The following is an 11,467-nucleotide window of genomic DNA, read 5'->3' on the forward strand; positions in this document are numbered from 1 at the left end:
TCTTACCGTGTCTCTCTCTCTGCTTCTGGAGTCACACGATTGGCAGCTTTATCCAAGCGCTGTTTAAACGGCTTGTGCTCGACGTCCTGCTGAGGCTCTCCTGCTCCGTCCATGGCATCGATGCTCAAATCTGAAAGCAGCGAGCAAGGAAAGCGGTCTATGAACACACGTTTGTTATGGCCTGTGGCAAGCTGAGGAAGTGAAAAGACAGAATCTTTCAGCCAGCAGGGCAACGAAGTGCCAAACCGAGAGAGCATGTACAGCTAATGTCAAGTGACCGACAGGGAATAAAACACACAGTGCAGCACGCTAAACGGCCCTCCCAGGTACGGGGTCTGGTTTGGTGTTCAAGAAGGACAGTTTCCAACTTCCAAGAAAGCGTTACCCTGAAAGGTAGACGCGCTTAAGGCAAAAATCCAAAAGCAAACCCCTCAAAGCCCAGAACCATTCTCAGGAACACAGGAGTTAAGCCTAAAATTGGTTGAAAACTGCCTCCTACCTCTTCCCCTACCACCTTTCCCCCTTCAACATCAGCACATTTCCTGGTGATCCCTTTTCACAAAAAACATTGAGGTCTGTCATATCGGCTTGGTGCCGAAGCACCATGATGCCCTTGCCGTCTACATGCTCTCTTAGAAGGCTCATAGCTTCTTCGCACACAACAGCCAAGGCTTCCAGTCTCTCCGGCCTTCCCACGCCCTGTGAAACGGGAGGAAGGCAAACACCGATAACATCTCGCAGGGGTCAGGAGGAAGTCACGATGTACTACAGTCAGAGCCCAACGCCTTACCCAAAGGAATTACCACAGCAGAACAAGAGGCAGGAGCGATCAGTAGACAGGCAGGTAACACGCACGGCAGCGATACCCACGTCAGACTTGCAGGACGCTTCCAGTCGCTTCACCCCGCAACTTTGTTTTGAATTTAGTTAAAAGGTAATCAGATTCTTAATGCTCGTTCTGCTTTTAATAACTTCTGGAGAAAGGCTAACACGTGGCATTGGCATTACAGTCAGAATTCCAGTATAAAAATCACGGCAAAGCTGTGCCTTGTCAAGTGGCTTCCAAAGCAGGCTCTGGAGCCTTTCAACGAGACAGTCAAATCTGGAGTCCCGAGGGAACTCTGTGCCAGCTCCGTCAGTACGGCTGAGCTCTCTGACAAAGTACACCGCCGCACGGAAACGTAAGTGGGTTTATACCTCAGGCTCATTTACAATCTAGAAAAATAATACTGCCCGACCGGACGCGCTGCTTTAAGCGCCTAGCAGGCCCGACTGCATAACCACGAGGGACCAACAATTCCTCCCCGGCCGTTGCCCAAGCCGCAGCGCAGCACTCGGAAGCAGCGGGCACACGGAGCCTCGCGGGCCCTCGGCGGCTACAAAAGTGATCCCTCCGTAGTCAGCAGTCCGACTCACAAGCACAAGGCACACGTGGAAAAGTAACATCCCGACTGACCTTCAGTTCCGCTCCCCTTGACTTGTCAACGTACGATTCCAGATGAACCTAGGGACAAAGGAAAAACAAAAGACCCCCGTTTCACTGGGAAGCAAATCAAAAGGCCTCTTCCCCTCGGCTGCTCCGGCCCCGTAGCTGACTGTCACGACACAAGATCAGCCAGACACCTGAGTAGCTGCTGCCTCCCAGCCCTCCCCGGTAGTTAAACGCTTGCGGAGAAATCAGCAGTCGGGGGCGACGGCTGGGGATTCCGCTGCCGGCTGCCTTTTCTTGCTCTGGCCCGCTCGCAGGGGCGGGAAGAGGCTCCTGAGCCACCCCCCCGCGACAGCGTTACCGCAGGCCCCAAGGCAGCCTCTGCGGCCCGCGCGGGCCGGCAGCCCCAGCCGGCTGCCACGGCTCAGGCCAGCGGCTGGGGGAAAGACAAAGCCCCGCGCAGGGCTGCGGCGGCTGCCCGGGCAGCCCAGAGGCGGCGGGTGGGCGGCAAGGCGCTGCGGGCCGACCCCTCTCCCGGGCGCCGCCGCCACAAGCGAGCACCGGGGCCGCCCCGCCGCCGCTCCTCGCCGAGGTAGCGGCGCAGCTCCGAGAGACAACAAAAAAAAAACCACAACCAAAAAAAGGCAGCCCCGTGAGGAGCCCGCTGACCACCGTCCCTGCCGGGGAGACGAGAACCGGCGGCAGCCCCGCCGGTCCCGGGCCGGGCCGCCCGCCTGCCTCAGCCCGCCCGCCGCCGGCACCAGGCGCTCCCTGCCGCGGCCGAGCGCCGGGCCGCCACATCCCCCCGACTCGGCCGCTGCCCGCCCGGCCCCCGCCCGCCCTCAGCCCGAGCGCTCACCCAGCGCGCCGCCGCACGTCCCGGCCCGAAACTCTTCCAGGCTCCCGGCGAAGGCTCCGCACCTCCACGGCCACTTCAGCGCGCCGCGCGGGCCGGAAATGAACCCACCTTCCGGGGCCGTACGCGTAGCCCATACGTACGAGGCCGGAAGCCCCGCCCCTTTGGCGTTCAAGCCGTTTCTGCGCATGCGCTGCCCGGTTGGTGGAGCGCTGCTGCCATCTAGCGAAATATAAATGGGTACTGCAGCCGCCCGGTTGGTGGAGCGCTGCTGCCATCTAGCGAAATATATTTGGGTACTGCAGCCGCCCGGTTGGTGGAGCCCTGCTGCCACCTAGCGAAATTTTAATGGGAACTGCAGCCGGCCCGGTTGGTGGAGCGCTGCTGCCACCTAGCGAAATATATTTGGGTACTGCAGCCGGCCCTGTTGGTGGAGCGCTGCTGCCATCTAGCGAAATAAAAATGGGTACTGCAGCCGGCCCTGTTGGTGGATCTCTGCTGCCACCTAGCGAAATATATTTGGGTACTGCAGCCGCCCGGTTGGTGGAGCGCTGCTGCCACCTAGCGAAATAAAAATGGGTACTGCAGCCGGCCCTGTTGGTGGAGCGCTGCTGCCATCTAGCGAAATATAAATGGGTACTGCAGCCGGCCCTGTTGGTGGATCTCTGCTGCCATCTAGCGAAATATATTTGGGTACTGCAGCCGGCCCTGTTGGTGGAGCGCTGCTGCCACCTAGCGAAATATAAATGGGAACTGCAGCCGGCCCTGTGGGTGGAGCGCTGCTGCCACCTAGCGAAATATATTTGGGTACTGCAGCCGCCCCTGTTGGTGGAGCGCTGCTGCCATCTAGCGAAATATATATGGGAACTGCAGCCGGCCCTGTTGGTGCAGCGCTGCTGCCACCTAGCGAAATATATTTGGGTACTGCAACCGGCCCTGTTGGTGGAGCGCTGCTGCCACCTAGCGAAATAAAAATGGGTACTGCAGCCGGCCCTGTTGGTGGATCTCTGCTGCCATCTAGCGAAATATATTTGGGTACTGCAGCCGCCCTGTTGGTGGAGCGCTGCTGCCATCTAGCGAAATATATTTGGGTACTGCAGCCGGCCCTGTTGGTGGAGCGCTGCTGCCACCTAGCGAAATTTTAATGGGTACTGCAGCCGGCCCTGTTGGTGGAGCGCTGCTGCCATCTAGCGAAATATATTTGGGTACTGCAACTGACCCTGGTGGTGGATCCCTGCTGCCACCTAGCGAAATAAAAATGGGTACTGCAACCGGCCCTGTTGGTGGAGCGCTGCTGCCATCTAGCGAAAGATATTTGGGTACTGCAGCCGCCCGGTTGGTGGAGCGCTGCTGCCATCTAGCGAAATATAAGTGGGTACTGCAGCCGGCCGGTTGGTGGAGCGCTGCTGCCATCTAGCGAAATATATTTGGGTACTGCAGCCGCCCGGTTGGTGGAGCGCTGCTGCCACCTAGCGAAATTTAAATGGGTACTGCAGCCGGCCCGGTCGGTGGAGCGCTGCTGCCACCTAGCGAAATATAAATGGGAACTGCAACCGGCCCTGTTGGTGGAGCGCTGCTGCCACCTAGCGAAATATAAATGGGAACTGCAGCCGGCCCCTTTGGTGGAGTGCTGCTGCCACCTAGCGAAATATAAATGGGAACTGCAGCCGGCCCTGTGGGTGGATCGCTGCTGCCACCTAGCGAAATATAAATGGGTACTGCAGCCGGCCCTGTTGGTGGAGCGCTGCTGCCATCTAGCGAAATACAATTGGGTACTGCAGCCGCCCGGTTGGTGGAGCTCCTTTCCTGCTATTTTGTGACTTGTGTTGGAAGTGCCTTGCACCAGGTTCTAGTATTAAGGCAGAAAGCCCCAGGGCCTCGTACCTCTGGGTGGCTCATGCTGTGTCACACCAGCTGTGGTGCCTTCCCGCTTTACAAATGCAATCAGTTTTGGCAAGCTTACAAAACTAGTGCTTTATCAGGAAGGTGTCTTTGGGTTTCAGCTTACCCATTTCTACTTTTTATATGCCTACATCGCAAGAAAAAGAAAGGGTTTTGCTTCTCAGGTTTGCTCCAGTTACTTGGCAATTCAGGCATGACCACAGCAGAGCTGTTTTCCCACAGTTTCCAGAACCCTCCCTCCCCTCCCTAGAGAGGGCTATGTGCAGGGCAAAGCGGACACTATGAGTAGGGACGACTGAGTAAAGTTACCAAAGGGCACGTGGTGCCTTCCTCGCAGCAAGGGACTGATTTCAGTTTTTCTATGCTTGGATGACTTTCGCAGCTCAGAGTTTGGTTAAATCTACTCGTGGGGCAGCACTTGAACGTCTGTTGAGTGATTCCATACTGGACAACAGCAGCCACACCCAGACAAAAGTCTCCTCGGGGACAGACACGATAGCAGACTTCGTGTGGGCTGACCTCACCTTTTGCTTGCAACCGGCACCTTATTTTGCAAAGGAATCTTTGAAACCCTCTTTCTTTGAGACAAGGGACCGTAAGGGCCAAGGGCCAAAGCAGCCACGCTGCAGCCTGGAGCCTGACGGTGGCTTCTCAGGTTCCAGCAATGGCTGTGGAGCACAGCTCTTGTGTCACCAAGCAGAGCGCCTGACACCCTGAAGTGCCTCGGCGCCCCGGGGGTGTGAAGCCTCTCTCTGGGGATCAGGCAGCCTCCCACCACAGGTCTTGCTGAGCTACAATGACTCTGCAGAGGCTGTAAAATTGTCTCGGAGTGCTGTGCTGCTTAAGATGAAAGTGCTTCCGATACCTCAAGCTAGCCCACCCACTCAGCTCTTACGAGCTGTACCTCCATATGCAATGGGAAGAAGTATTTAACGCAGTAACTCCAACTCTCGGCTTGGCACCCAAACCCGTAGATCAAACAGTCCATTTATTCTTATTATTGGAAGTCTCCTTCCTCCCCTCCAAAGCCTGTCGTGCTTCCCTCCCTGGGCGAGGGCCCTACTCGTCTCGCATATCCAGCAAGCAGCCTCTCGAGTGCAGTTTCCACAGGCACATCTTCTTGATCCGGCAGGTCAACGTAGGTATCTAGCGTCTGATCGTCGATACCGGGATCAATCGCACAGAAAGCAGTCTTCAGATCATCTGCCTTCCCCTCTCTGTTCCAAAACAACACAGTCACCATTACGTTGTGGTATGTGAAAAGAACATTTACTTACTTGTGTCACACTGAGAATCCATGTTGCCCGAAATGCAGAGCAGAGATGTCTTTTGATACAGTCATCTCTGCCTCTACTAGCATCCCGTTGTTAAACAAATGTGCAATAAAGACTGGTGAATGCTAAACGTCAAACTGACCGGAAGTTAAGAAATCTTAGATTCATGATAACCTGGGAAGACCTTAATTTCACTCTATTGTGCATTGATATCCCTTATTACAGAACTGTACTTCTTGCTAATCCAGCGCCCACGTTGGACAGGATTTCACTTCACAGGCACCTGCCCACCTCTGGCGTTCTCCTCGGTGCTCGGTGTGGCACCAGACTTTTTTTCAATGCAGTAATTGCCTCTTGTTTTGAGGTGGAATTATTTCTCAGATTTGCACCAGTTGTCAGTCCTATTTGCTCTTCCCACTCCTCAGAACCAGTCTCTGAAGATGTACAGGATTTTACCGCTATTTTTGGAGAGCTGAGGAGTGTGGATAACTGGCTAGCTGAAAAAGTTCACATAAACATAGTCTAGCTGGCTAGACAAAAATGCACATCGCTCTCAGCTTATCTGAAGTAAAGCACAAATACGCTGCCTTTGGCTGTTCTTGTTACACAATAACAGGAAGATTTCGGTGGGAAAAGAATGTTGCAGGTGGGAACAGATAACTACAGAAGAGAAACTAGGGGTGGGCTTGATATTTAGGCAACTCACCAATAATGAGCTTAACTTTTGTAATACGTATGAGCTAATTATAACAAGGCATAAAAGGTGACTGTAAGGTACAATAAACGAAGTCTGCTGATCACTCATATTGAGTGACTGTGTCTTCCCTCCGTCGCGACAGAGGAGCACTGTACCGAAGTGGATTAGTGGTACAACTGATCTCTGCTCGCTGTCTGCCACGCCAAAGTTCTTTGGGTCGGGGACTGCTGCTCGCAGTGTTCCGCAGAGCCGGGCTCAGCCAGGTCTCGGCATTCACTGCAACGGGCACAGCCCTGTAGCGCAGGGAGGCCTGCGCTGGCCACGCACACTGCGTCCACTGCGGGGTTCCCTCTGCACGCGCGGTCCTGAGCTACTGTCCCCATCAGCCCCTTCCCTCCATACTTACAGTAGATCTCCCAGCTTGTTCTTCAGCTGGCTCAGATACTCCTGCTTCTCCCTGACATCCTGGCTCCGGGGCTTGGCCACGAAAGCTTCAGCGCTCCCCGCCTCCTCCTGAAAGAAATTACAGCTGTGTTAGCACCGAACATGTGTTCCGGTCTGCACAGGAGCTGCCTCTCAACGTGCACGAAAATAACGCGGCTCTCCTAGAAATGGAATTTCCACGTGAAAAGTGGAAATAGAGAGAAAGAATATGGGAAAAACTCCCATCACAGAAAAGGCACAAGCTTGCACTGCCATTGTCTGCAGAGGGCCTTCAGGTGTTAGAGCTTGTGGTGGGCACTCCAGCTTTGTAAGTCTGATAAACCTAGCTAGTCTTATAAAACTAATTTAATCCCTAATTTAATCCCATTCTCCTGAAAAGGAAAGAGCCAATCCAAGAACTAGTTGATGCAAGCAGGTACAGCACTGAAGACCTCATTGACAACTTATCCTTATTCAAAGAATTAAACTGACGTTACTTAAGTTTTAGGGATTAGAGATTTAATTAAGGATTACATTTGTTTTAGGGATTTAGGGATTATATTAGGGATAGGTCTTTTGTGTGGGTCTCGCAGTACTACAAAACACATCTGTCAGCACCTTTGCAACTTGTCTCGAGTGCTCCAGGGTGGAAAAAAAATGGGACTCTCTGAGAGGTTCTGCCCAACAAAACCAGAAAAGGAAAGATCTTCCTTGGAAATACCTTTCAGGAATGGCAGGGAAACCGGCTCAAGCTTCTGGAAAGGCTGAGGAAAAGATGTCGAAGGATCAAAGAAATGCTACTCTATCCCAGAGAGAACCTCTGGATACAGTCGTGCTTAGTATGACGTGAAGAATTCTTGCAACGCTTCCTTGTCCCTGTATCATTGCCTGCTTCCCCCATGTGCTGGGGTACGGTGCAATGGGACATTGTGAGTTGAATGAACTTCCTCATGCCACAAGAAGCAGTCATTCCTTACAATGTAGTCTTGCTACTTAGTCATTCTGGCGCTTGTCTGCATTAATCTCGTCAGCAGAGAAGTAACCCGGGAAAACCCAAATACTGCTCTGCTGGACACTTCCCGGTCACGGCCACCAGTACCGGGGCAGGGAGAGGGGAGGAGGATGAGGCTTTTCAGCAGCAGGAAGCTGTTACTTTGGCTTGGCCGTATAGCGCAGCATTAGCAGGGGCTCGAGCCCACTAGAAATACCTGCATGTCCGGTGGTTCACGTGGCATCATTGTAAAGTGTGGCTACTTCAGCTATGTCTTCAGTATGCTCACCGTTTCAGCTTTTCTAGTGCACCTGAGTTTCCCTGGCTTTAAAGTTTTCAGTGTTTACACTAAGAAGAAGGTGAACATTGAAGACACCGGCCACGAAAGTAATTCTCCCACCTTCCTAATGGGTATTTATTACCAATTAATCTCAGTGGAAACAAGCAGTGAAGAAAGCTTCCACATACCCATGCAGGGAAGCCATTTCCCTCTCTTAGAGCTCCCGTTGCTATTTCTTCCAGAAGCACATCCACCAGCTGACTGCTGGTCTTCCCCTCAGCCAGAGAACCCCACTGGTCAGCTCCGCCTGGAAATCACCTCTGCAACAGCAAAAAGACACCGAGCTGCTAGGAGAACGTGCCCACACATACTGGTTTTGTGTGAATCCCACTAGGAGCCTAAGGATAGATACAGATCTCCAGGCATGTGGTTGGTCTCCTAAGCTGTCTAAGGCAAAATGGAATACCCTGCAAGCACCTCTCAGGCCACTCCTAAAAGCCTAGGAGAAAATGGGGTGTTGCAGGTGGGCTTAGGGGTTGGGGTTAGGGGTGTGGGAAAATCACCCTGAGGTGGGGGGAACTCGAGAAAATTGCGTCCTAACGGAAGCATAGTATTACGGAAAGCTTTTTTTAGGGTAGAATACAGCTATAGCCTGGAGGACGGTTGGCACGCACACAGTCTGTATCGCCACAGTTCCCTAAGCAGCAGCTCAGCGCACGCCGACAGCGGTGACAGAGGACGCGCTGAAGGCAAAAAGCCAAAAGCAAACCCCTCGAAGCCCAGAACCTTGCTCAGGAACACAGGAGTTAAGCCTAAAACCGGTTGAAAGAGCTGCCTCCTACCTGTTCTCCCGCCACCTTTCCCCCTCCAATGTCAGCACCTTTCCTCGCGATCCCTTTTCGCAAACAAAAGACGGACGCCTGCGGTCTCAGCTCGGTACCGAAGCACCACGATGCGCTTGCCGGCTGCATGCTCTCTCACAAGGCTGACAGCTTCTCTGCACGCAACAGCCGAGGCCCTGTGAAAGGGGAGGAAGGCAAACACCGATCACGTCTCGCAGGGGTCAGGAGGGAGTCGGGGTGCGCTGCAGTCAGAGCCCAACGCCTTCCCCAGAGGAATTACCGGGGCACAACAAGAGGCAGGGGGCGATCAGTAGACAGGCAGAAAACACGCACGGCAGCGATACCCACGTCAGACTGGCAGGACGCTTCCAGTCGCTTCACCCCGCAGCTTTGTTTTGAATTTAGTTAAAAGGTAATCAGATTCTTAACGCTCATTCTGCTTTTAATAGCTGCTGGAGAAAGGCTAACACGTGGCATTGGCATTACAGTCGGAATTCCAGTATAAAAATCACGGCAAAGCTGTGCTTTGTCAAGCGACTTTCAAAGGAGGCTCTGGAGCCTTTCAACAAGACAGTCAAATCTGGAGTCCCAAGGGAACTCTGTGCCAGCTCCATCAGTACATCTGAGCTCTCTGACAAAGTACACCGCCATACAGAAACGTAAGTGGGTTTATACCTCGGGCTCATTTACAATCTAGAAAAATAATACTGCCCGACCGGACGCGCTGCTTCAAGCGCCTAGCAGGCCCGGCTGCGTAACCACGAGGGACCGACAATTCCTCCCCGGCCGTTGCCCGAGCCGCAGCGCAGCACTCGGAAGCAGCGGGCACACGGAGCCTCGCAGGCCCTCGGCAAGTACAAAGGTTATCCCTCCGTAGTCAGCAGTCCGACTCACAAGCACAAGGCACACGTGGAAAAGTAACATCTCGACTGACCTTCGGTTCCGCTCCCCTTGATTTGTCAATGTACAATTCCAGACGAACCTAGGGACAAAGGAAAAACAAAAGACCCCCGTTTCACTGGGAAGCAAATCAAAAGGCCTCTTCCCCTCGGCTGCTCCGGACCCGGAGCTGACTGTCACGACACAAGATCAGCCAGACACCTGAGTAGCTGCTGCCTCCCAGCCCATCCCGGTGGTTAAACGCTTGCGGAGAAATCAGCAGTCGGGGGCGACGGGTGGGGATTCTGCTACCGGCTTTCTTTTCTTGCCTTTGCCCGCTCCCAGGGGCGGGAAGAGGCTCCTGAGCCACCCCACCCCGCGACAGCGTTACCGCAGGCCCCAAGGCAGCCTCTGCGGCCCGCGCGGGCCGGCAGCCCCAGCCGGCTGCCACGGCTCAGGCCAGCGGCTGGGGGAAAGACAAAGCCCCGCGCAGAGCTGCGGCGGCTGCGGCGGCTGCCCGGGCAGCCCGGAGGCGGCGGGTGGGCGGCGGGGCGCCGATGGCCGACCCCTCTCCCGCGCCCCGCCGCCACAAGCGAGCACCGGGGCCGCCCCGCCGCCGCTCCTCGCCGAGGTAGCGGCGCGGCTCCGAGAGACAAAAAAAAAAAAAAAAACCAACACCCAAAAAAGGGCAGCCCCGTGAGGAGCCCGCTGACCACCGTCCCTGCCGGGGAGACGAGAACCGGCGGCAGCCCCGCCGGTCCCGGGCCGGGCCGCCCGCCTGCCTCAGCCCGCCCGCCGCCGGCACCAGGCACTCCCTGCCGCGGCCGAGCGCCGGGCCGCCACATCCCCCCGACTCGGCCGCTGCCCGCCGGCCCCCGGCCGCCCTCAGCCCGAGCGCTCACCCAGCGCGCCGCCGCACGTCCCGGCCCGAAACTCTTCCAGGTTCCCGGCGAAGGCTCCGCACCCCCACAGCCACTCCAGCGCGCCGCGCGGGCCGGAAATGAACCCACCTTCCGGGGCCGTATGCGTAGCCCAAACGTACGAGGCCGGAAGCCCCGCCCCTTTGGCGTCACGTCGTTTCTGCGCATGCGCTGCCCGATAGTTGGAGCGCTGCTGCCATCTAGCGAAATATAATTGGGTACTGCAGCCGGCCCTGTTGGTGGAGCTCTGCTGCCACCTAGCGAAATATAATTGGGTACTGCAGCCGGCCCTGTTGGTGGAGCGCTGCTGCCATCTAGCGAAATATAAATGGGTACTGCAGCCGGCCCTGTTGGTGGATCGCTGCTGCCACCTAGCGAAATAAAAATGGGTACTGCAGCCGGCCCTGTTGGTGGATCTCTGCTGCCACCTAGCGAAATATATTTGGGTACTGCAGCCGGCCCGGTTGGTGGAGCGCTGCTGCCACCTAGCGAAATATATTTGGGTACTGCAACCGGCCCTGTTGGTGGATCGCTGCTGCCACCTAGCGAAATAAAAATGGGTACTGCAGCCGGCCCTGTTGGTGGATCTCTGCTGCCACCTAGCGAAATATATTTGGGTACTGCAGCCGGCCCTGTTGGTGGATCGCTGCTGCCACCTAGCGAAATATATTTGGGTACTGCAACCGGCCCTGTTGGTGGATCGCTGCTGCCACCTAGCGAAATAAAAATGGGTACTGCAGCCGACCCTGTTGGTGGAGCGCTGCTGCCACCTAGCGAAATATATTTGGGTACTGCAGCCGGCCCTGTTGGTGGATCGCTGCTGCCACCTAGCGAAATATATTTGGGTACTGCAACCGGCCCTGTTGGTGGAGCGCTGCTGCCACCTAGCGAAATATAAATGGGTACTGCAGCCGCCCCTGTGGGTGGATCTCTGCTGCCACCTAGCGAAATATATTTGGGTACTGCAACCGGCC

General features: G+C 55.4%; 1 protein-coding gene and 1 long non-coding RNA gene across 13 annotated transcripts in view; both read right to left on the reverse strand.

The window, feature by feature from the left end:
* Positions 1-2,632, reverse strand: part of LOC129736760 (endoplasmic reticulum-Golgi intermediate compartment protein 3-like) — an 82,406-nt gene extending 79,774 nt beyond the window's left edge. The window contains exons 1-4 of one of the 6 annotated variants that reach the window (XR_008733799.1): positions 2,289-2,625; positions 1,457-1,504; positions 500-699; positions 7-130 (exon numbers count right to left, since the gene is read on the reverse strand). Coding sequence is in view for 1 of the 6 variants with exons in the window: in XM_055719879.1 (XP_055575854.1) it covers positions 7-130; positions 2,289-2,475 (311 nt within the window). In the remaining 5 variants the exon portion in view is untranslated. Of the gene's footprint in view, positions 1-6; positions 131-499; positions 700-1,456; positions 1,782-2,288 lie in introns of those variants that run through there. The other 5 variants (XR_008733797.1, XR_008733796.1, XR_008733798.1 and 2 more) reach the window with 5 other exon arrangements.
* Positions 2,633-5,158: 2,526 nt separating this feature from the next.
* On the reverse strand, positions 5,159-10,597 carry LOC129736761 (uncharacterized). Of its 7 annotated transcripts, none has more exons than XR_008733802.1 (6): positions 10,476-10,597; positions 9,629-9,676; positions 8,695-8,870; positions 8,041-8,172; positions 6,565-6,671; positions 5,159-5,404 (listed from the first exon to the last, which is right to left on the reverse strand). It is a non-coding gene; the product is annotated as an uncharacterized LOC129736761 (long non-coding RNA). The 7 variants fall into 7 exon arrangements; XR_008733805.1 differs by having other exon boundaries at positions 9,589-9,676; positions 10,476-10,490; XR_008733803.1 differs by having other exon boundaries at positions 8,041-8,870.
* Between the last annotated feature and the right edge of the window lie 870 nt (positions 10,598-11,467).

This window comes from Falco cherrug, chromosome 9 (genome assembly GCF_023634085.1).
Source record: "Falco cherrug isolate bFalChe1 chromosome 9, bFalChe1.pri, whole genome shotgun sequence".
Classification (NCBI taxonomy): Eukaryota; Metazoa; Chordata; class Aves; order Falconiformes; family Falconidae; genus Falco; species Falco cherrug.